This window comes from Ostrea edulis, chromosome 7 (assembly GCF_947568905.1).
Source record: "Ostrea edulis chromosome 7, xbOstEdul1.1, whole genome shotgun sequence".
Lineage (NCBI taxonomy): Eukaryota > Metazoa > Mollusca > Bivalvia > Ostreida > Ostreidae > Ostrea > Ostrea edulis.
The window spans coordinates 39,226,322-39,252,348 of record NC_079170.1 but is presented as its reverse complement, the minus strand read 5'-3'; the positions used below and the strand labels follow the sequence as shown (position 1 = coordinate 39,252,348).

General features: G+C 35.1%; 1 protein-coding gene across 1 annotated transcript; it reads right to left on the bottom strand.

The window, feature by feature from the left end:
- Nucleotides 1-14,352: 14,352 nt before the first annotated feature.
- LOC130048114 (transmembrane protease serine 11D-like) lies at nt 14,353-25,489 on the bottom strand. Its single transcript, XM_056144365.1, has 7 exons — nt 24,711-25,489; nt 24,129-24,238; nt 23,422-23,603; nt 21,487-21,617; nt 18,974-19,118; nt 16,756-16,874; nt 14,353-15,415 (listed from the first exon to the last, which is right to left on the bottom strand). Exons 1-7 carry the CDS (start codon nt 24,834-24,836, stop codon nt 14,723-14,725), a joined length of 1,506 nt encoding a protein of 501 aa, XP_056000340.1. The 5' UTR covers nt 24,837-25,489; the 3' UTR covers nt 14,353-14,722.
- Between the last annotated feature and the right edge of the window lie 538 nt (nt 25,490-26,027).

The following is a 26,027-nucleotide window of genomic DNA, read 5'->3' as shown; positions in this document are numbered from 1 at the left end:
AGGATGCAAGTGTCGTCTGATTTATCAAGAGTGACAACTTTTGTATATCCTAGTGAGGCGGTAATATTCAGATACTGCAGGAGTTATAGTTCTTGATACAAATAGTACCTGTACTTAGGGGCTTGCGAACATGATCATACCCGCCAACCCTGAAGTTCACAAAAATACCTAATTAATAGATAAAAACATTTTAGCCTATTTATCGTAGATAATTGTGATCATTTGAAAAACATCACTTAATCATAACCCTGAACATTTTGACATTTTATATACAGTGAATTTAAATGACTGTAAATATGTAAGATTACTTGTAGTTTCTATATTAAAGAAATAAGAAAGATCAACCCAAACAAAAATAAGAATCAGTGCCCATACACTGCATATTAAAACAGGACGATATTCTAGATCACGTGTTCTTGGAGAAAAACCGCGTGTTCCTCATACGTGCAGATTATTTATTGAATTTATGAATCATATTTTGTACTGTATTAACCAAATTATGACCACTGCAGATTACTACACGATGAGATATTTAATTGTCAATGTGATATAAAACCACATTCTGTTCATTGTTATTTTAGGTATTGTACTTATGACTAGGCTACATGCCATTGTATGAATGTCAATAGGCCTACATTGCATTGTTGAATTGAATTAATATTTCCAAAGTTGAAACTTGACTTTATTATAGATAAACCCCAGGAACCGTAGGAGCACCTGCAGGCACGTAGTTTTTTAAAGAGGGGGGGGGGCAGTCGGAGGAGAAGTTGGAAAAAGTTGAATGTCTATTTATTCTTGACAAGCTACAGAAATTGTCCAATTTATAAAACGGGGAGGGGAAAGTGGAAATCGGGAGACTTCATAACCGATAATTGATTTAGAATTGTTTCCCAGGCTTCGTTTTATTGTGTGTAGAAGAGAAAATACATTTAATTATAGTTCTGCGTAAAATGTAAAGGTAAAAACACATCGAGAACATATTATCAGTTGTTCCGTAATCGCGAAATTCGTGAGGAAAATCTAAAAAGAAAAATAATAAGAAGAAGAAATTGCAATTTATTTCTCACTTCCTGTTCAAGGTATAGGCCTACAGAGGAAAACAATCCGAGTTGTTGATCGCGTCCGTGTGAACGAACTCGTGTTGACAGCCTGGGCGTCAACAACAAGCTGTAAAATGATGGCACATTTCGGTTTCTTTACATGAGCTATGAGAAGAAAATTCATGCATCCATTCCATGAATATTTTTAATTGTGAGCTAAAGAGGGAGTAATGTAGTTCACACTCCACAGGCACCTTCGTGTGTGTATGGGGGGGGGGGGGTCAATCACCCAATTTATTTTATTTTGTATCTGAGAATAACGGAAAAGGAAGGTTTTAAAATATGGTAGGTAGCCCCCACCCCCACCCCCACCCCCTCCCCGATTCTACATGCTTGTTAAAGTCAATTTTAGACACCTTCAGTAGCGGATTTAGTGGGGGGGGGGGGGGGGGGCAGCTTTTGAGTACAACCAGGGACCTATATACTAACACCAAAGTATTTACTGGTTTAATACTGATCCCATTGGTGCAAACATATTACACATCTATTGATGAACCCTATCCAGTTGAAACCTTTTTATGTCAATTCAAATTTTGAACTGAAGGGTTTGACAGGGACAGGACTATATTTTGTGGCGGAAGGATTCATTAGTTATAATTCTGCATGATATTACAGTTTCTGTTTCATCCAATGTATCGTCTATTTTTATACTCCTACACGTGTATTTCAGTTTTATAATTTATGATACAGGTAGTTGAGACATGGAGCTAGTTCAAATGTTGTAATTCATTAACTTGGTTGATACATTTTCCAAACAGAACACCGATTCTTCAAAAAGTTTACTCGAAATGTTGTATAGAAATTCAGTATTTTCGCTAATTCAAAAATTTGATCTCCAACCCCAACTCATGCTCATTTCTTTGTCACCTTGTTCATAAATCCGTCCTACGGAAACTCAGTTTCAAAATCAATAGCTTGAAAGCCTCATCAATGTTTTATTTTATGCATCAGTATTTCAGAAAATGTTCATAACAATCACCAATATCGCTGAATGATAAATCTAATTTATGAATTTAATCTGTCAACTCCACAAACAAGAACATGGAAAAATAAAGATTGTCTTCCTGCCTACAGTTAAATGTGAAAGTGTTTTATTTGGTCGCAACGGGTTTGTTTGTTATTTTTTATCTCTTCCCCGCCACTTTTACAAGGAAACGTCTAACCGATTACACAGAAATAAAACACGTAAAATTACGTAAATTTAAACAAAAGTAAATGAATGATTTAGTATTTTCCAAATCTGTATAAAATGCACGTTGATGGAAGACTAAAGGTATAGACGAAGTTTCTACCAAGTACAGACTACCAAACATGAATACTTGGGTTCTTTTTGTAAAGATATGGGGCTATGCATATTCTTGTGGTTTATCTATGGCCATCAATTTTGTGTCGTCCAGTTATCATCAGACCTCCATCCGTGGCTCCAGATACTTAAACCTCACCATCCAGGAGACATATCGTGATGTTGAAAGCCTACTTTGGTGCGCTATGCTGGCTAGCAATGTAGCCCCGGGTTCCCCTTTTCGTTTTCATGACACTCAGAGAACGTGCTTCGTGGGAACTGCTGCTTGTGTGAAACACACGAAATTTCCAGATTTTTGCTGGATTCCAAGCAAAGGTAAATTAAATTATTCAGCATATTCTTCCATTTCTTATTTGTTCATAATAAGCATAAAATGATAACGCAGCTCACACTGTCAGGTCGCAGGTCACACTGTCAGGTCACAGATCACACTGTCAGGTCGCAGATCACACTGTCAGGTCGCAGATCACTCTGTCAGGTCGAGATATCCGGAAATGTTGTGATCAAGCATCATCAGGAATGGACTGCCATTCCTATAAACATGTGCAATATTTCGTTGAGATGTATATTTCGATTGGCATATTATTTTATATCGGGTCTCTTACTGACCGTCTACATATCGGGTTATCAAGCCCATAAACAATGAGATCAAGCCCATAAACAATGAGATTAAGCCCTTAAATAATGAGATTAAGCCCATAAACAACGAGATTAATTCCATAAACAACGAGATAAAACGTATAGACAGTGAGATTAAGCCCATAAACAATGAGATTAAGCTCATAAACAATGAGATTAAGCCCATAAAAAATGAGATTAATTCCATAAACAACGAGATTAATTCCATAAACAATGAGATAAAACCCATAGACAGTGAGATCAAACCCATAAACAATGAGATTAAGCCCATAAACAATTAATATATTAAACCCATAAACAATGAGATTAAGCCTATAGACAGCAAGATCAAGCCTAAAGACAGTGAGACCAGGCCCATAGCCGCTTAGGGGTCGTTATCATACAATGTTTAACCAACAAGCAATTGCATCGCTTGGGGTCGAATTTACTATATAAAGAGTACTCTTTAATAGTAAATTCGACCCCAATCGATGCAATTGCCTGGGGTTTAACCCGACATGACCACATACAGAAAGACTGCCCGAATTTAATCAGGACCCATCTGATACAATCATATTCCGTATTTTATAGAACTTTAAACACTTTACAGACAATTAATGCAAAAACGACTAAAAAATAAATCGTTGCATAGTTATTCTTATTAGATAAACCCATAATCACAAAGACCATGGGCTAGTAAAGATAATGAGGGGGTCCCAAGGGATTTTTGCAAACAAGTATTTTTTTAAAGTACATAGTCCCTAGATTATAAATCAGGTTGTTTGACATTTCTACGTGGGGGCGTTTACGAGTTTTGGGGCAAAAACATGAAATTTGTAAAAATGATAGCCAAAAACTGGAAAAACTCTTCAGATCCGATATAGATGTCATTGACATTTGCAAACAAGTATTTTATGAACGAATGTAACCCTTTGTTTATATATAAAGTTGTTTGACATAAATATGTGAGGGCATTTACGAGTTTTGAGGCTAAAACATGATTTTTTCTTTAAAAATCGACGAAAAATAGAAAACTCCTCCAGATCCTATATTGATGACAAGGACATTTGAAAACAATTATTTTCTGAAACTCTATTACCCTTTAACTATAAATCAGATTGTTAACATTGAGACGTTTTCGATTTTGGGGGCAAAACCCAAACATTTGTAAAAATAATAGCCGAAAACTGGAAAAACCTCTTCACATTCAATATTGATGTCATTGACATTTACAAACAAGTATTATGTGAACTTATGTAGCCCTTTGATTGACAAGATGTTTGACATAGATAATTGGGGACATTTACGACTTCTGGGGCTAAAACATGATTTTTTTTTCCCTTTAAAAATCGCCGAAAAATGGAACAGTTCTTCAGATCATATATACATAATATGGACCTTTGAAAACAATTATTTTTTGAAAGTATGTAACCCTTTAATTGTGAATAAGATTATTTGACATTAATGCAAGGGGACCTTTTTTAAGTTTTGGGGCAAACTCATGAAATTTGTAATTAAAGTATTGTTTAAAAATGGAAAAACTTTGAGAATCTTACAAACACAATATGGACATTTGTAAAAATGTATTTTGCATTAAAGAACTTAACCCCTTGTTTATATATCAAGTTGTTTGACATTAAGGCGAGGTATATGAATTACTGAGTTATTTGTAAAAGATATTCTTGTATGGAATATTAATCCAGAATTTGTAATCGCATTGCAAATAGTAGTTTCAAACTCTTGAGTCTGTGAGTAACTTCTACAACCGGCCGCGACAAACATAGGTCGTTAAAACAGGTAGTGGCAGTTCCATTGCGCTCGACATCAGGTGTGAATGTCACGAGTCCTCGGAGATGATGTCCCGTGTCATAGTAGGTGTGGCACACTAAAGAACGCTCACTGCTCAATGGCCGTAAGTGCCGAGTAAAGGCTTAAATTTGAAGCCCTTCACCGGTCTTGGTGACGTCTCCATATGAGTGAAAAATTCTCGAGAAGGACGTTAAGCAAGAAACATACAATCAATCAATCAATCTAGTGACATAACATGTTTGATAGTGTAATTAACTTAGTACTTCTCGTCAGATGGTGCATAGTTATTTTAAACCTGAGCTGCTTAGGTAATATCCATTTTGCCATTGAAAATAAGATGGGGTGTCTGATACGACTTGAGGGAGACATGCAATGAGATATTATATACACATGTATTCAGAGAAGATGGAGAGGTGGCCATGGTAAGTTATTGCATGGTAATTTTGTGGCAGTCAGAAATCTGCCTTTTGATTATCATAGCAGATTCTTTGACTTGAAAGGGCTAACGCAAATGCAGACTCAATTCAGTAGCAACACATGCAGATTATATAAGTTCGCCTTTGGAGTTTTCCGAAATTAAATTTTGCTACCAAATTTTCTTTGTGTTTTTGATTTAGGTTTCAAGTTTTGTAATCACGGTTATATGAATCGGGATAAATGACAAGTATCTCTCTCTGAGCTTTGTCATACTTTCAACCACATAATTCTACACGATATTCGGATAAAGTCAAATGCCTTTCCATGTTGCTCAAGAATTATATCAATTTGTAGGTTCTTAGTGTATGTTTATCTACAGATTGGATAAAACATTCCCTCCTTTAGTAACCAAATCAATATACTGAACTTTACTTATAGTTGTCCCGTGGGTATCTGGGTTAGAAGGGATAGGTCCTCGGTACCTTTTGCGTGTCGTAAGAGGCGAATAATGGGGCAAGAAAACCATTGTCTCGTGGGAATCCAGGTTAGAATAGGTCCTCAGTATCCCTTTGCTTATCGTAATAGTGTAAAAATAGGCGACTAAATATAAGGCTGTTCTTTGGGTGAGATCGCAAAAACCAAGGTCTCGTTTCACAGCAGGTGTGGCATGATAAAGATCCTTCCCTGCTCAATGGCTTAAGCGCCGAGCATAGGCCTAAATTTTGCAGCCCTTCATCGGCAATGGTGACGCTTCCATATAAGTGAAAAATTCTCGAGCAGTACGTTAAACAATATACAATCAACCAACTAATTTATTGTGTTATAATCACTTTTATTCTATGCAGAGTGTTTTAAATGGCTTCTACTGTGTTTGTTACACACTTATCAAGTTTGTGTTTTTTCCTTGTACTTGAGTTTCTTCATTACAGAACAGACATTTATGGGCGGGGAAAGTGTCGATAGTGAACACAGGTTGAGTGAACGTCTCTAAGTCTTACAGTTCACTTGACTCGGCGCAACTTCGTCAATGATCAAGTTTTACTTCTACTTCCATGTCTCTCTCAAGTCGTATCAGACACCCCATCTTATTTTCAAAGGCAAAATGGATATTACCTAAGCACCACAGGTTTAAAATGACTATGCACCATCTGACGAGAAGTACTAAGTAACTAAGTAAGTTTAAAACTGAAATTAGTTCTTCACAATTATAAATATGCCACACCATTCCTGACTTTACAATGTATCCCATGCAACTCGGCTCATGCACCCCTGGGTGCATATATTGATTTTTCATACTGTTTATTTAGTATTGAACATGTTAGGCCTGATAGGTACATGTTATTTTGGGACTGTAGTATACACTGTATAATTTCGTAAGACATGAATTTGTAGACATTTAAAAATATGTACCACTTTCTTCTATTTTTTATACGTGTTTCTCACAAATGTCTTCTCTGGAAAGTCCCTATGTCGTTGTTTATGTTTACAATGTGTCGTCTTTAATACAGTATGGTACACCGTAACAGCCATGTTGAATTTGTCAAAAAAATTATAAATTCAAATGGCCATATCTTGAAAATGCCCCAACATAAATTTATCAAACAACCTTCATTTACCTATATTTTATACACACTTTCAAAAAAGTGTAGAAAAATCCCTAAAGGGGATGTGGGGTTTACAAACAATTTTGTTTTGTTTGGGGTTTTTTTTGGGGGGGGGGGGGGTCAACACATCAGGCAAGTTACATCTGTACCCCTCGATTCAAAGAATGACGTCAACACATTCCCTATACACACTCCGTCTCCAATGTTATCTACATCAGTGGCGGATCTATAGACCTTATGGGGGGGGGGGGGGTGTTGAGGCCCAAAGGGGGAGGGTATGGGAGCGGGTTAACCCCTCCAATTGGGGGGGGGGGTGTCGGATGGCCTCACCTGGGGAAATTTTAAAGATTGATTTAAAATGGTACATGTTCGACTGAAATTCTTGTTCCTTCTTCCTTTCATTTATAATCACCACATCCTTTATAGTGTGGTAAAAAAAGGGGGGCGGGGGGGGGGGGGCTCTGACTCCCCCCCCCCCCCTTAAACCCGCCACTGTACATGTACTTGGTGTCGCCATACTTCTGTAAACTGGGAGGTATGGTGTGATCACGTGATAAACAGTACATATATATTCACCAGATCGACCCTGAGTAACTTAGGGCCGCCGATGGCTTCCTATATGAAGACACATTTTGTTTCAATCTAGTTAGTCTGGTTTTTAATCTTTCCACGTGTGAATATCCGCATTCCATGAACTTTGCTGCCCATTTCATGGCATTGTTAGTAGTGTTGGAAAATATATTTTCTGGTTTATATTTTACCTTTAATTTGTATCTAAAATGATCATTAATGCTTACCTACATGTGTACGGGTATATCATATGATGGTTTATATTAATAAGTTTAACTTGTCCTTATTGGACTATTTCCCTTTACCATCGTCCAAATATGGAAATCATTACGAAGTATGGAGACAAGACAGGATCGGGTAATTTTCAGCTTCTACGGTTTTTAAATTACAGGAGAATAATACCTATATTTTACGTAATTGAAAGCATTTATATTCCTAAAAATATACTGAAAAAAATGTAAATGATAAAATGTCTTTCTTTGGTTTGTTAGTATAACAAACATTGCAGATTAAACTGCATAACCCTGAACGCGTGTTATCAAATAACTCCTAACGCGTGTTATTAAATAACCCCTAACGCGTGTTATCAAATAATCCCTAACGCGTGTTATTAAATAACCCCTAACACGTGTTATTGAATAACCCCTAACGCGTGTTATTAAATAATCCCTAACGCATGTTATTAAATTAAATATCCCCTAACGCGTGTTATTAAATAACCCCTAACACGTGTTATTAAATAATCCCTAACGCGTGTTATTAAATTACATAACCCCTAACGCGTGTTATTAAATAACCCCTGACGCGTGTTATTAAACAACCCCTATAGCGTGTTATTAAATAACCCTTAACGCGTGTTAATAAATAATCCCTAACGCGTGTTCATAAATAACTCCTAACACGTGGAATTAAATAACCCCTGACGCGTGTTATTAAATAATCCCTAACGCGTGTTATTAAATAACCCTTAACGCGTGTTATTAAATAACCCTTAACGCGTGTTATTAAATAATCCCTAACGCGTGTTATTAAATAACCCTTAACGCGTGTTAATAAATAATCCCTAATGCGTGTTATTAAATAATCCCTAACGCGTGTTAATAAATATCCCTTAATGCGTGTTAATAAATAACCCCTAATGCGTATTAATAAATATCCCTTAATGCGTGTTAATAAATAACCCCTAATGCGTGTTCATAAATAATCCCTAACACGTGGTATTAAATAACCCCTGACGCGTGTTATTAAACAACCCCTATAGCGTGTTATTAAATAATCCCTAACGCGTGTTATTAAATTAAACATCCCCTAACGCGTGTTATTAAATAACCCTTAACGCGTGTTATTAAATAATCCTTAACGCGTGTTATTAAATAACCCCTAACGCGTGTTATTAAATAATCCCTAACGCTTGTTATTAAATTACATAACCCCTAACGCGTGTTTTTAAATTAAATATCCCCTAACGCGTGTTATTAAATATTCCCTAACGCGTGTTATTAAATAACCCCTAACGCTTGCTATTACATAACCCCTAACGCGTGTTATCAAATAACCCCCAACGCGTGGTATGCATTTTTCTGCAATGTTTAGATATCCAGTACCCTGTTAAGACATTTCTTCCACGATATAGCTCGTCACAAATAGAGTTTGTGTTGCAAAACCTTTCCAGGTTTACGTTGTACATGTATACATGTATAATACTGCTCCGCGTCACAATTTTAATTTCATCGATTGTTTTTTACAACAAAATATACATGTTATTAAAACCACAATGGGTTAACAATAATTCCATTTACAAATCAGATGGATAAATTAATCAAAAATACATTTTTAAAAAACCATTTGGCTATTTTTATGCAGATATAATTATAAAATTCTAAATGTTAGACACCTAATACAGACTGAAATTTTCCACTCCCCGGATATAAAAATTACCACAGGTAGATTCACTCGATCATGGATAACCCTAGCAATAGCATTTATATACAGATATTGAAAACCGTGCGAAAATGGAATAGGACACTTTATAAAGCATCTACCATTACACATGTTCTACGTATGAAAGTTACACCAAACCTTTCCACAAGGTCAGTTAGCATCCAGTAACCATGTTTAATGAATATGAAATGAAATCATAGCTAGTGTGTAAATGGTAGAAAAAATATCAAGCCACCTCCCTCCATACGAAAGTTTTCATTTAACCTGTAAACATATTCACAAGTTTACATGTTTCTTCACAGCAAGCCACGTGAGCAGATGCCATTATAGAATCCAAAATTCCACAGGTACAAGTTGGAAGCAAGCGCAGGTAAAAATATACCTCATTTTTTCAAATCATAGGTCTTTAACATGTAAATTATTACCGGTGTTATCATTATTTGGTCTTGTTATGCCCTGAAATTATATTTTCTCTTTATCTTTGTGGTAAAGGGTTAATGTCATCATAAAGGCCCCGCTTTCAGTACTTTCAGTACTTTGATTCCTATAATCTTGTATTTTCCTTTTCTCTTTTTGGTAAAGAGCGAATGTCATAAACTTGGAGGATATTTGCCCGAGATAGAGTCTGATGAAGAATTTGCTTTAGTCACAGAAATTATGATGAAAGGTAATGAAACTGATGTTTCTCTTTATATACAGTGACACCTGCTTATTACGACATGCACTGGGAGACAGTTTCTTGTCGGAATACACGATGTTTCGGAATAAGCAGTGTAAAAATCAATAGAAATATGAAATTGAGAATGAAATTAAGAGTCGATATGCCTAGTAAAACAGATTGCACGGGTATCTGATTAGGCAGTTTTCACTGTATTTATTTTTTTTTTTACTTACGACAATAGAACGAAGAGATGACTTTGTCAGAGTTTGGTTGTAACGGTTACTATTAAGTTAGAACTCGATCAGAAACTGAGATGTACATAAAGAATTCTTATAAGATAATCAGACTCAGGATTTGATACAATTTCAAAATTGTATGCTTGTCCGCAGGTTCTTTCTACTTTTATCATGCCCATACTATAACCTCGCATAGAATATTTTGACAATTTGTAGACTCCTATCATTTGCACGGTTAGAAGCTTCACCATGAGGTGGGATGTAGAGTACCAAGTTTAAGGACATTGACCATGGGTTTAGAAAATCAAACACAATTCTCCTTTTTAAATGCAAGTTGTTGATCGCATTTCGAACACAATTTGGTGTATGTGGTTGGGGGGGGGGGTAACTCCTGTATTTAAAGTGTAAGCCCTTTATCGTGTTTCAACATTGTGAGTTTATCGAATTCAACTAAAAAATCTGTCACCCAAAAGTTTTGTTGCTGAAGGAATTCGCAGAATATTATTTTTTAAAAACTCATGATTCAGCTGTTTTTCATACTCCCCCGACCCTCTATAAAAAAAAACCTAAACATAAATTCCTCATATCTATGATTTGTGGTCTGTATTGTTGTTTTGATTTCTAAACACATAAGTTTTATGTGAAATTGAAAGGTTGATGCTTTAATCGAAAAACAGCTTAGATTTATCGATAACATAGCAGCCCCCTCCATATCCGAGCGGACGAGAAGCATTAATATAAGTCATGTAAGTTGTACAATTTGTTTGTGAATAAGATGAATAAAGTTTAAACTTTAAACAAAACATTGGTAAATGCATGTTTCAATATATATATATATATATATTGTAAATGAATTCATGGTCGGGAAATTCTATTTAGAAATGTTGGAGCCAATCTTCATTGGCGGGAAAAGGGTTGGTGGTAAAATGGAGTGGTCCAGCGGAGCAGAAATGCGCTATACAGCTTGGTATACCGGATATCCCACGGACAGGCCGGACTCCGACTGCGTCCTTTTATGGGCATATGGGTGGACGAATAATCCGTGTGACCACACCGCGCATTCTTTACTCTGTGAATTTGATGACTGCATTAATTGACAGTGTAGGCCTGTATGTTTCTTATTGAACAGTATTTACATTCCAATATAGTTTCTCAATGAAAATTTAATGATTTCCTTAAAATTCATGTCAATGGCGGATCTAGAGGGGGGTTACAGGGGTTGCCACCATCCCACCCCCTCCCTTGGATTCGCTGAGAGAGAGAGAGAGAGAGAGAGAGAGAGAGAGAGAGAGAGAGAGAGAGAGAGAGAGAGAGAATGACTATGGCGCTATTAAATCCTAGTCGATGGAAATTGTTTATATAATTGTGCGTCAATATTTCTATCAGGTGATGATAATTCAAATTATCTTTTATATAGCTTGTATCTGTAATATTTCATTTTATTTATTTAAAAATGTATTACTGGGAGTAAATCGGAATGCATTTTAAAACAGGATTCATTTTAAAATCAAGAGTGACAGATCTACGTTTGATAATTATACAATAACATTAATCCAAATTTGAATTTAGAAATACAAATTGATAGCATTCCTGTTAAGTTGTCATTTAACTATGTTAATGTACGTTATAACAACTCTCATTTCAGTGGCTTATTTAATTAAGGTTGATCGATCCTTATGTGACGTCAAAGGTTTTTGCAAAAATCTTAATAAATTAAACTTTGAGCATGATAGAAATATATCATTATGTGGAATATTATTCATTGGATATAATAAAAAATCTGGTAAACTATTATTACTGAAAAAGTTTATACTTTCCATAGATAATCAATTATTTGTGATTTTAAAAATGTTGTCAAGGGCAATAACTCCTGTGCTGGAATTTCCTCAACTGGATGTCTACTATACATTGGTTTCCCTAATACCCATGATTAATCTATACATATTTATGAATTAGCAGGGTTTTTTTTTAAACTGTTGATATTTAAATTTTGTCATTTCAACAAGTTTTTATCTATTTTTATTATTCTGTTGAATGAAAATGTGTGATTTTTTGATGTTGATACATACTTCTGTTTTTGTATGTCTGACATCTTTAAAAAGGTGGCAACATATACATTTTCTTAGGTTATTAATTGAATTAAACTATATTGAGTGGGAATTAATAAAGTTTTTCCACTTTTATCCATTAATAATGATAAGTCACATGAGGATGGAGCTACCTTCACCCCCCTAAAATTTTCAAATTTAAGGTAAATCGTGGTATATTGTTTAGACAAATGTAGTAAACGATAAAAGGAGCAATAATTTCTTCCACTCCCGGAGAAATGAATAACAAAATTGAAAATCTTTTTTGATTTCTTGAATAGCGAAAATGATTGCCTTGTTTCGAAGGCCGGGGGAAAACGTTTAATGGGATACGAATACAGTTGAAATATGGATAATATTAGCTATAATATACTTATATTATGATTTGTAATATTGCTTTGGTAGTACTGTTTCTGCATTTAGCACAGGTTTCATTCACGTACACAGGCAATGGTTTTCAGAGTTTTTGTTTTTAAGCATGACTAGCCTCGTCCTACATCAGTAATGCCATTACACTCTTCGTATATACACCTGTGTGTTGTAATTTCGTTTGAAAATAAATTTCAAATATTATATTTGTGTTGTCATTGGAGTAGAAAAACCGAGACTGATGCGTGTAACAGAGAAATAAACCTCCTTTTAATGTCTATTGAAGAGTTCCAATAGATCTACTTAAGAAGATGTCATGCACTAACGGTAGATAAAGTGCCTTAAAACATGTCTGCTTAGCGCTTATGCGGTAGCAGTGAGGTAATCCCGGCTGAGAATCGGCTCAATATTTGGACTGACGCCTTTACCGAATCTCGGAGCAGTCTTTCTGGAAATCTTAATCAAGAAATGTTTGTGTTCTACTGAGAAATTTGCTATGATAAGAAATAATTATCTCAGTCTGATTAAGGTCATACATGTATCCTATTCAGTGTGAGCGAATCTAAGGATCTGATTTGAATAAGACTGTATTTAGAGGGACATCAAGATGGGAAATATTTCTTATCACAGAAATTTAGAATATGAGCTTTCTCTACTCATACACTGGTAAAATTGCAACATATATCTAACATATGTTAAACATATGATTAACATGTTTTTAAAACATATGATGATCATATAAAATGAACACTTAAAGGTCAACGTATGTTTTCAAACATGATTAACATATGTTTATAATATGAATAACATAGGTTTGTATTACCTTATGATAAACATATATTTTGTTCATAAGATATTCACATGTTTTTCTCGTGATTTTCATATTATCTACAGGCAAAATTGTAACATGTTTATATTAAACACATGTTTAACATATAACAAACATATGTTTAACATATGATTAATATATGTTTAACATGTGTTAAACATATTAATTTTTCACCTTGTGTTAATCTTGTTTGAAGTTTGCAGTATGTTCAACATATGTTTCAAACATACGTTAAACATATGTTCAAAACATGTTTACATATGATGATAAAATCATATGTTTAACATATGAATATCCAATCATATTTTAAACATACGTTGCAATTTTTACCTGTGTTAATTGCTCACGATAAATTAAAGACTAGAAATTTGTTTTTACATCATAGACAGTTGCTTCTTCAACAAAAATTAAAAAATGAAATATTCATATCTAGTGATCAGCCATCCAAAAAATCACTTTATTACTGCTTCCACGCACAAGTACTCTGAAGTTGAAATAAAAAAGATGCTGGAATTCATTCCTCATAGACAATACCCACATAATCTTTGGTGATCAGGTCTGCCATCAGTCTGTTGTCAAAACAATATTGAAACGTTGTCTTGGCCAGTCTACAGTCCGGACATTTCATCAGTCGAACATCTTTTAAATTAGACCATTTTAGATGTTATTGATATATTTATTCATGGTTATAAAACAATTAAGAAATACCAGAAACATTTATAATTAATATCCTTAAACAAAAATTCGGTAATTGTTGAAATGGCACGGCATTAACAAAAAAAAAAAAAAAAAAAAGCAAACATAGATCTATATTAACTACAGTATAGCATGATTTATTGAACATGAATGATAATAGTTACAGTCTGTATCCAATGCTATTGCGCATTATTCATTCATAATATGAATTTCACCTCCTGACAATGCTTACGTCACAGCACATCAGCTACTATATAACATTCACAATACCCAAACACAGGATTACAGTTAAATAGTAAAATCTACTGGTAGCCATTGACTTAAACAACCACAGGATTACAGTTAAATAGTAAAATCTACTGGTAGCCATTGACTTAAACAAACACAGGATTACAGTTAAATAGTAAAATCTACTGGTAGCCATTGACTTAAACAAACACAGGATTACGGTTAAATAGTAAAATCTACTGGTAGCCATTGACTTAAACAACCATCTGTTGGATCCAGTCATAAAATTTTCCAACATTTGTATAATATCCATAATGTCCCGGTCGGTCACACCCCACGCCCCACGAAACGACGCCCACAAAGACCCAAGGGTGACTGTCGGACAACTGCATGCTTAACGACCCTCCACTATCGCCGTAACAGGCATCACCAAATAGCGCGCGTTCGTACCCTGCACAAAACATCGAGTCCGTGAAGTTACCGGTCCCAATATTCGCGTCTTCGCACATTTCGCGGTTAATGGTTGGAACATATACATCATGTATCTGATCTGGTGTTTCTTCAACGTTTTCATACATTTGACCACATCCAATCACTCGACCTACCCTTCGTCCAACACGACGAGTCAGAAATAAATCATTAATGATATTTTTAGGTTTGAGACAAAGTGCTTGTATGTTATCTGTGAAATTAACAGGTTCATTCATTTCAATGAGAGCGATGTCGTTGTCATATATCGCCCTCTTGGAAAATTCTGGATGTGTTATATACTGTTTGATCCGCCTCTTTATCCCCCCGTCTCCATTACATTGGTTGGTTCCTAATATGAGATCTATGTAAGTTGTTTGCAAAGGGCGCTTGAATTCACGTGCGTAATGAGCGAAACAGTGTGCTGCGGTTACTATCCACGTATTGGAGATGAGAGTCCCTCCGCAGAATGTTTTGGCCTGTAAATATAAATAACGTGATTTCGTTAATCCCTGTACTATATACTATCATAATTTGTCCTACAACAATGTACATATGTAAGTTTATTGCACAATACCGCGAGGAGTACAATTATTGATATTTTCTAACACAGTTCAGAAGTAAAATATTCGGATATATATGCATTGTTTTATTTCATTTATGGTTGGATATTTGATGAATCTACAAAACGAAACTTGGTCGCCATCTTTGTATGCAGCTAGGCTGCAATACCAGATCAAAAGTGAAAGAGACGCGAACTTTTGTTAATTATATTATACGACTCAATGATTTAAAACATCGAAACCGTTTATAACAACATGTAGAGCTTACCAAATGATCCCTGATCGATCATCTCTAGATCGAGTTCGATGCTTTTAATATTCTAATAGTGTTACTCCAGTTCGTGATTTGATTTAAACAATATTCATTCAAGAAATTGATGGGATTGGCTTAGCCTATATGAAAGGTGAAGATAAGGAACAATGAGCAATCTCATAACTCCTATAAGCAATACAAAATTGATAGTTGGGCAAGCACGGACCCCTGGACACACCAGGTGGGATCAGGTGCCTAGAAGGAGTAAGCATTCCATATTGATCAGTCACACCCGCCGTGAGCCCTATATCTAGATCAGGTAACCGTAGCCCTCTGCAGTTCGTGGTAGAAGTCAACCTTTCAGACACCTGCAAGTGTCAATTGTCGACACTACTATATCGACCGAAAATTATATTCTTAAATCGGTTAAAGTATACCAAATATTGACACATTTCTTAGTAGAATATTCGACACAATGTTTTATAACTATCACATGCACAAATTATCAATGCTTTCACTTTCCATAATACACATTCTTTTTAGAGTTTCTTACCCTCTACAACAGCATACGATTAATTAAGGTAGCTCAATACACCAAAACTAATACTATTTATGACACTATGCCACGAGATGTCGATGTGAATGTCTTGTGAATTTATTAGTATCAATCGATTTGCTGCCTTTTTGACACAATTTCATATAATATTTTTTTATAATTAAGTCATTTCGTGCTGATTTAATAAACTCTTTCACGGTGTAGAGAGCCACCTTAAAGGGGGGGGGGGGGGGTCAAAATGTGTAAGTTACTGATGTAATATCACGTCGACACGGACTGACGCTTCATAATTAAGTCTTCATCAGCTTCTAAATTATTTTCTGTTCACTGAAGTGTTGATCAACGTAAAAAAAAAAGAAAAGTGGATGACATCTTTGTTTACGATACATTTTATGTAGGGGCAGATAACTCCCTGATGAGTACTCGGCTCGTCACTTTTGCGTGTACCTTTGTATTCTCCCTTAAGATGACATGCCAGGCTGTTTTATCAGTGGTGACCGCCCGCCCTCCGCTGATTCTGCTGGACAACTGTGGCACAATGAAGTTCGCTGTAGGAACACCACACTCTAGGGTAACAAAAAACAGCCATAGTATCTTCAATTTCTTACAGACTCAATTAGGCACACACACCGCACTGTATATTTCAATTTTGTGTTTTATATTTTTTTCTTAAGACAGTTAATGGCAGACTTCCTTTTAAAACAGGAATGAAAATACAAATAGCAGCAATATTTGTATGTTCCTTTTAAATGTAATTGACTAGCTGAGTAGCTCAGTAGGCTAGCGTGTCAACTGCAAAAGAGAAAAAAAAGCGTGTCAACTGCAAATCTGTAGATTGCGAGTTCGAGTCCAGCAGAAGTTTTCAATTTTTTTCCAGATTACTTTCTTTTACAACTGCATTTTTTGACTAAATAAATTAAATCTGAAACTTTGAAATTTCAAAAGAGTTCACCGGTATATCCATATCGAATTTCTCCAGGATGAATAACACAAAATCGTAACGGTGATGGGATTGCTTTCAGAAAGCAAATTCTGGCATAAAATTTCGTCTTAACATTCTTTACCCTACGGTCAATATAAGACCAGCTCGAGTCAATATCATGATCAATATACATCGTTCATCTGGGTAATAACACGTCAAATTTTCCAGTGATGAGTGGCTGTATTGAATGAAAACAGTGGCTTTTAGACGTGTGAAGAGAACGTAAAATAACGACAGATCCGAACTACACGATAACACCATTAGTATTGTCTGAGGACGGTATGAGAATCCTTATTAAGTGTCGAGAAGTCAATCAAAGGCTAACCACGTGGTCCTCCATATTTATCACGGTCAATGATCTTATAAGGGTATCTTAATCTACAGAACTATCTGTTGAATTTGTGTAACGATTATTTTTCTGTGGGTTTTTTTTTTAAGAATACCAAATACGAAAATAAATCTACAGAACTATCTATTGTATTGGTAAATGGTTTATTGGTTGTTTCTGTGGGTTTTTTAAATTTTTATTTCAATGTGGAAAATAAATTAAAACAGTGGCTTAAAAATGTTTATGATTAAAAGAATACATGCTTCAAATAACATTTGTTGATGAAAGGTGAAGATAACCAACAGTGATCTATTTCATAAATCCTATAAGGAATACAAAATAAAGAGTTAGACAAACACGGACTCCTGGCCACGTCAGAGGTGGGATCAGGTGCCTAGGTCAGGATGAGTAACCATTCCCTGTCGGCCTTGAGCCCTATATCTTGATCAGATAAACGGAGTAATCCGTAGTCAAAATCAGTGTGTCAAAAAACGGTCTAACAGTATAAAACACGTCAGACAGCATTTTACCTAATGACATGCTGTATTGGCAAACCAGATCGTTATAACGACCATATAATTTGCGAAATGCTCACTATAAATGAGACTGTTGAAAACCTTATAACATCAGCTTGTTTGCCAGTAGCCTTCCTGATTTAAAAAAAACCCCGATCATATGGAGAACAAGCTTTTACGTATCGAATCAGTTGAAAAATATTAACACCATATGGAGGTGGTAATGGAATATTGTTATATAAATATGATAAGTTGACAATAGATATGATTTGATTGTGAACATAGCATATATCAAAATACTAGTAATATTGAAGAAATTATAGAATCATTATAGACAGAATGAAATTATAAACTTTTCGGGATAAGAATGATTGGGACTTTATGAAATATTCTGCACATTTTGTGCCTTATCCTCTTACGTTGATTTTGTTTGGAGATATTTAATGGTTGGATATTTGATACAACATGCCTATCTTTTTAAAGGAAGGTCTGTCTAAAGCATGTACCCTCGAGTCAAAATGGCGTTGTTACATGCATTTATCATAGAGTTCCCGCTCTCATTATCTGTGTTCGGGGATGCACATGTTATCGATATCATAGCTGATAGTATTGCTACTCGTGATATTTATGTTATCGTAAATGTATATGTACATATTGTTTTATTGGTGTTGTTGATGTCAATGCTACTCAACTCTTAAGAGTAAACAAACCAGAATCAATAATTCACACATATATACTAATATAAATAGAACAGATGCGAATCGTGTCAATTTTTTCCTCTACTGCCTGTCACGTGAGTAAGTAATCCTACATCTACAGTTACTCTAAAATTTGGGATACCTTCTTCATTGGTTTCAATGTCAACCAATAACCTTGCGTATCGCTGCGCCGTGCAACCGTTTTCTCCTTCCGCCAAACATGAATAGTTCCCTGCATCGTGTGGCTGTACCGAATCAATTCTGAGGTAAAAACCTCCTGCTAGCACCTTTCCAAAAAACAAAAAACAAACTTCGTCAATATACATATGTCGTGCATATTAAAGAATGAGGATTTCAAATGCGAATTTAATCCCCATTGAGGAACCTGACCTGGAGGCTATCAAACTTTGTTGAGCACGTTTTTATACTCAAACTGAAACTTTGTGGTCTAAATCGTACTCATACTCAAAAGTGAAAGTTATAAAACTTTTATAAAATCAGTCTCGTACTCAAATGGAGTATTATATGCTCAAGATTTTCGAGTATGCTTCGGAGATTGCTCAGAGTTGTACTGAAAACAAACATGGCTGAGTTTCAGTATGAGTACGGTAAAGTTTTACAGGTTTTGGCCAGGACTGGTCGCGGTGGCACATTGGTTAGAGCGTTCACGTGACCGGAAGGTCGTAGGTTCAAGCCCCGTCCGAGCCTAGACCAGGTCAAACCATAGACGTCAAATATAGACAGTGATTGCTGCTTCTCCACACCCTAACCATTTAGAAGTGAGAGTTGTTGTGGGTCTCTCGACAGATACCTTTTACGGAGGTCCCGTGTCGTGTTGGCACGTTAAAACACCTACAGTGTAATGGCCTTGAGCACCATACATACATGTAGCTCAACAATCTTTACTCATCACCCGCAGCTGCTTTGTTTGTTTGTTTTATGTCCCTTCGAGAATTTTCCACTCATATCGAGAAGTCACCAGTTGTAGGTGGAGTACGACAAATCTAGACCTATTTTTTAGCGCTCAAGGCCGTAGCGGTGAGGGTTCTTTGACGTGCCAACGTCTGTCGCAACACGGAACCTTCGTTTTGGAGGTTATATCCGAAAGACCCGTGATGTTGAGCGTTTGGCGCAGGAGCCATCACTACCTATGTTTACGTCTTAGATTCGACGCGGTCATGACACATGCAGGGCTTGAACTCACGACCTCCCTGTTACAAAGCGAACACTCTACCACTGACCCACATCGATTGGTAATGTCTCGATATGATTGAGATTATACAATGAGAACTATAAGATTAAAACTACTAAACATTGACTGGCAACACTCTATATAACTAAAACTACTCTACTAAACATTGACTGCCAACACTCTATAAAATTAAAACTACTTTACTAAACATTGACTGCCAACACTCTATAAATTAGAACTACTCTACTAAACATTGACTGGCAACACTCTATATAATTAAAACTACTTTACTAAACATTCACCGGGAACACTCTATATAATTAAAACTACTCTACTAAACATTCACTGGCAACACTCTATATAACTAAAACTACTTTACTAAACATTCACTGGCAACACTCTATATAATTAAAACTACTTTACTAAACATTCACTGGCAACACTCTATATAATTAAAACTGCTTTACTAAACATTGACTGGCAACGCTCTATAAAATTAAAACTATTCTACTAAACATTAACTGGCAACACTCTATAAAATTAAAACTACTCTACTAAACATTCACTGGCAACACTCTATAAAATTAAAACTACTACTAAACATTCACTGGCAACACTCTATATAATTTACTCTACTCTAATAAACATTCACTGGAAACACTGTATATAATTAAAACTACTTTACTAAACATTCACTGGCAACACTCTATATAATTTACTCTACTCTAATAAACATTCACTGGCAACACTCTATATAATTAAAACTACTCTACTAAACATTCACTGGCAACACTCTATAAAATTAAAACTACTTTACTAAACATTCACTGGCAACACTCTATATAATTTACTCTACTCTAATAAACATTCATTGGCAACACTCTATATAATTAAAACTACTTTACTAAACATTCACTGGCAACACTCTATATAATTTACTCTACTCTACTAAACATTGACTGGCAACACTCTATATAATTAAAACTACTCTAATAAACATTCACTGACAACACTCTATATAATTTACTCTACTCTACTAAACATTGACTGGCAAAACTCTATATAATTTAAACTTTTTATTTACGGCGATATTAATAAACAATCAAGTTCTGCAACGTATATTATTGCTTCTCATTGGTTCGAATAATTAGCGCGAAGAGGTCTATATTGTATAGCACTACAGAGAGAGAGAGAGAGAGAGAGAGAGAGAGAGAGAGAGAGAGAGAGAGAGAATTATTTACCTACCAGTGTAAAGGTACCTTTTCAATTTTTTTCAGTAATATTCAGTTTATAAACTAAAGCAAAGTGTTATGTTGGTGTTTTTCTTTTGTCATTCTTATAAATCAGGTTCCAGAAAACTTGCGAGTTAATTTCTAGCTTTTTGTGAATGAGGTGATCACGTGATAAAGACCCATTGTCTGGGAGGATGTAGCAAGTAGCAGTGAGGCGAGAAGAAAAGTTACCGAATGATGAGGGTCAGTAAGTTGTACATCGTCTTTAAACCATGTGATCTGTTTGGCAGCAGGGACAAAACAAGAGAGTAATGTCGTACTTCCGGTTTTCACCATCGTGTCTGCTGGAGCAACCTCCACAACTGAAATAGAATTCAAATGTACCGAATCTAAATTTGTCGTACCACAGCATGTTGTTGTTTAATTTTTTTTTTATTTTTTTTTGGGGTGTTTCCAATCGAGAATTTGTCATTTATATAGAGACGTCACAACTTTTAGGTGAAGTGCCACAAAAGATCTAAACATGGCGCTTTGATAAGGCAGTACTAGCAGTGAGGGTTCTTTATCGAATTATTATACCGCTTTGAAGCTTATATTCAGAAAGACCAGTGTTCTTCACTTGTAAACTCAGGTGCTTGACACTACCTGTTTCAAGGTTGACGCGTCGCCATGATCTAGAATCGAACCCGGGACTCTCTGTTCCGACACCCCAACCACTAGACCACCGCGTCCGGTATCATGGCGGGTAAATTATCCAATCATCTTGTAATACATATATGCACAAACCTGACAATTATATTTAAATATCTTGTAACTCGTTTTCAAAAATTTGACGTATTATTTATGTCTTTAGATATGAAGGTTTAAAGTATCTTTGTGTGATCAAAATTTCGAGATGTACTTTGATATCTTGTGATTTATATTGATGTGATCAATCATGTTTTAGATTTAAAAAAAACATTGCAATGCAAATAATAAACCTGCAATAAATCAACATCAAAGTATTCCTATTTCTATTCATAATCAACACAATGTTCCTATTTCTATCTATAGAATGAAACTATTCCTCCTTGTATTTATGAACATAAAATGTTTCTTTTTGTATTCATAGAATGAAACTATTCCTATCTAATTCAATTCATAAACATGAAAACGTTTTTGTCTTTACAAACATGAAAATTGCTCCTATTTATATTTATACAAATAACATTGTTCCTATTTGTATTTATAGACATAACATTGATCCTATTTGTATTTATAGACATAACATTGTTCCTATTTATATTTATAGACATAACATTGTTCCTATTTATATTTATAGACATAACATTGTTCTTATTTATATTTATAGACATCATACAGTTCCTATTTCTGTTTATAGACATAACATTGTTCCTATTTGTATTTATAGACATAATATTGTTCCTATTTGTATTTATAGATATAACATTGTTCCTATTTGTATTCATAGACATAACATTGTTTCTATTTGCATTCATAGACAAAATATTGTTCCTATTTGCATTTAAAAAACATGATGAATATATTTTTTTAACTTTATCATTTATTTTGATGCATATTTGAAATTGCCTAACACAAAAAGTAATTAATCTATAGAACAGTCTTGTAGAACTGATATGATATTGTTTATTGTAACATGCAGATCTGTGATATGTTCATTTAAGAAATACATTTAACGTGCTTCATGGGATATTATTATGCTGCTGTGAAGCGTGGTTGTTCATACCTTCATGCATTTTTAAAAAAAAAGAAATTAAAACTTTATATTTACATTTACTTTCATTTCTGTCGGATTAATCAGCCCTTAAGATAGACGTACTATATTTATCAAGATTCATACGCAAGACACAGTTGCAGCGCATTCATGAGGAAATGGCTATCATTACAACTTGTAAAGATATCAAAGGCAAACAAAATTGGAATTGTAAATATAAAAAAAGAATTAGCTGAATTATTGCAAAGTTGGGCAAGATACTTTCTTCAATTCCAATTTTTGCAAAATTAGTGGATCAAATTATGACATTTTGAACGACATCGGGTGAGAACAATGTATGTGTCTCGTTAGTAAAGAATGCACGTGGTATAAACTCCTTCCATGTAATATAAACTTGTATAGACCACTTTATACTTATATTTGATAGTTACCCAGGTAACATGTCTCTTTGAGGGTCAGACGAAATTCTGCTTCCACAAAATCAGTCGTTGTGCTGGCGATACACTTGTATGTCCCTTCTAGCGCTTCATTGAAATTCTGAATGTCCAGAACTCCCCCAGGTAATACGGTGATGAGGTCACTATCGGACTGCAGAAGAAGACCCTCGTGCAGCCTGCAAAAATTATCCAACACAATATTTACTTTGTAATATGACACTGTAGACTCATATATTTTCGTAGGGTCAACATTTCGTGGTATGAGAAAAATTAGAATGTTCTCTATAACACGTTTTTTGTTACTGAAGATATGTTATTCCTTATCAATTTTCCCCATTCTTTCTGGTTCTTTTACTGATCCTGCTCATTAACATTACAGACAGAATTTTTTCAGTACTTTGATTCTTTATTTTTTTCTGGTTCGTGAAGAAATCAAATTCACAATACTACAGATTCAACGAAAGTAGCACCCTATGCAAATTATATGCAGATTTTACAGCTACTGTATCTTATCAGAATGGTGTACAAATACTGTGAAGAAATTCCGTACAATTCTAGAAACCAAAAAAAACCTCTCCATATGAGTGATAAATTCTCGAGTGAGTCGTTAAGCAAGATACAATCAATCAATCAAGTGAATAAAACTAGTGCTTATTGTTTTGAATAGAAAGAAAGTCGCAAATGATAACAAAGATATATACCATATATACTGGGCATTGGGGTCGTTTGATTTACAATCCAAAATTTCCCGATTGCCTCGAAGCACCTCATGATCAACTGGAAACCTTAACATGGTCATCCTTGTGGAATTCTGAAAATGATTTAAAAGTCACAAGTTCATTCAATGCCTTTGCCATTTAAAGCATACGGTGATCTGATTTGCAATTAGTTTTCCAATAAACATTTAAAGAAATTCGTTATATTATTTTGCTAAGTCTCCATATGCTGTGAATTGATTTATTTTCGTGGATCTAAGTTTCGTGGTCTCCAAATTTTCTCTGATTTATAGGGAAGTACAATTTGTGGATGGGCTAATCATTTCTTCTGGACATTGGGATTGTAAATTCGAGATCTTAAGGTAACTACAAAATCTGCAAAAATTGAATCACTTTGAATAGTACTGACTTCACAGTAAATACAGACTAAACAAAAGAAAAAATAGATATCCTCCGCCAATCAACTAAGGGAAAATAACCAATGTGGGTTTGTAGCAATAGATGTTAGCGTTTAAAACTTGTACACAGATACATGTATAGTTTTGTAAATTGCATGCTCGTACTTACGATGTTACTGTCCACTTTGTTCCGGCAGAACGCTCCCCCGTATTCTGGGTGACAGAAACACTTGAATGCTCTCTGGTGGTTTTGTACACAGTCGCCATGGTTACAGATATCTACCGGGCATTTCATTCCAACGGTGCACCTGATAAACAGTCATATTTTTATTGAGAGTTTCTTAAATGCTATTTTTGGCTCCCATTCCTACCTTAGGCTTTGTCTGTTTTTGTACGTCCCATTTCAAGAATTATTCCCTCATTTAGAGACGTCACCAGCCTCATGTTGAATTGCCACGGATTTTCACCAATACATAGCGCTTACGGTCGTAACCGTGAGGGTTCTTTAACGTGTCAACGCCTGTCGTGACCTCCGTTTTTAAGGTCTTGCAGTGTAACTGAAAAAACCGTGATTCTCACTTCTAAATGTCGGGCGCTTAATTTGACCGGAACACTTACAGTGTACTTACCTGTCTCATAAGTCTCGTGACACGGCGCCATGTCTGAGAATCGAACCGAGTCTCCTGGTTGTGAATCGAACGCTCTGACCACTAGGCTGCCGCGACCGGTATTACATATTGTAAACCAACGTTTATTCGCGACTACTTTATTTCGCGATTTATTGATGATGACCTAGTTCACAGCGACCCAATTTTGGCGATCTCGCGGAATTCCTCGCACGCGAATAAAAGTTGGTTTACAGAATATTTCTTTCATATGTATCAGATGATGCTCACCTTTCCATTTCACATCAATACTACTTCCATAACATGATATTTAATTGATGAAAGGTGAAGATAACGAACAGTGATCAATCTCATAAAATATCGTAGTGAAAACTTTACATGGCAGATACACGTTCATACGAAAGCCTAGAAGGGTCAAATCAGGATAAAAGAAAAAAAAAATTAAGTCGTAATTACGACTTAATTAAGTCGTAATAACGAGATACTAAGTCGTTATAACGAGATAATAAGTCGTAATAACGAGATAATAAAGTCGTAATTACGACTTAATTAAGTCGTAATAACGAGATAATTAAGTCGTTATTACGAGATAATAAGTCGTAATAACGAGATAATAAGTCGTAATAACGAGATAATAAGTCGTAATAACGAGATAATAACGAGATAATAAGTCGTAATAACGAGATAATAAGTCGTAATAACGAGATAATTAAGTCATTATTACGAGATAATAAGTCGTAATAACGAGATAATAAGTCGTAATAACGAGATAATAAGTCGTAATAACGAGATAATAAGTCGTAATAACGAGATAATAAGTCGTAATTATAAGACTTAATTATGTCGTAATTACGACTTAT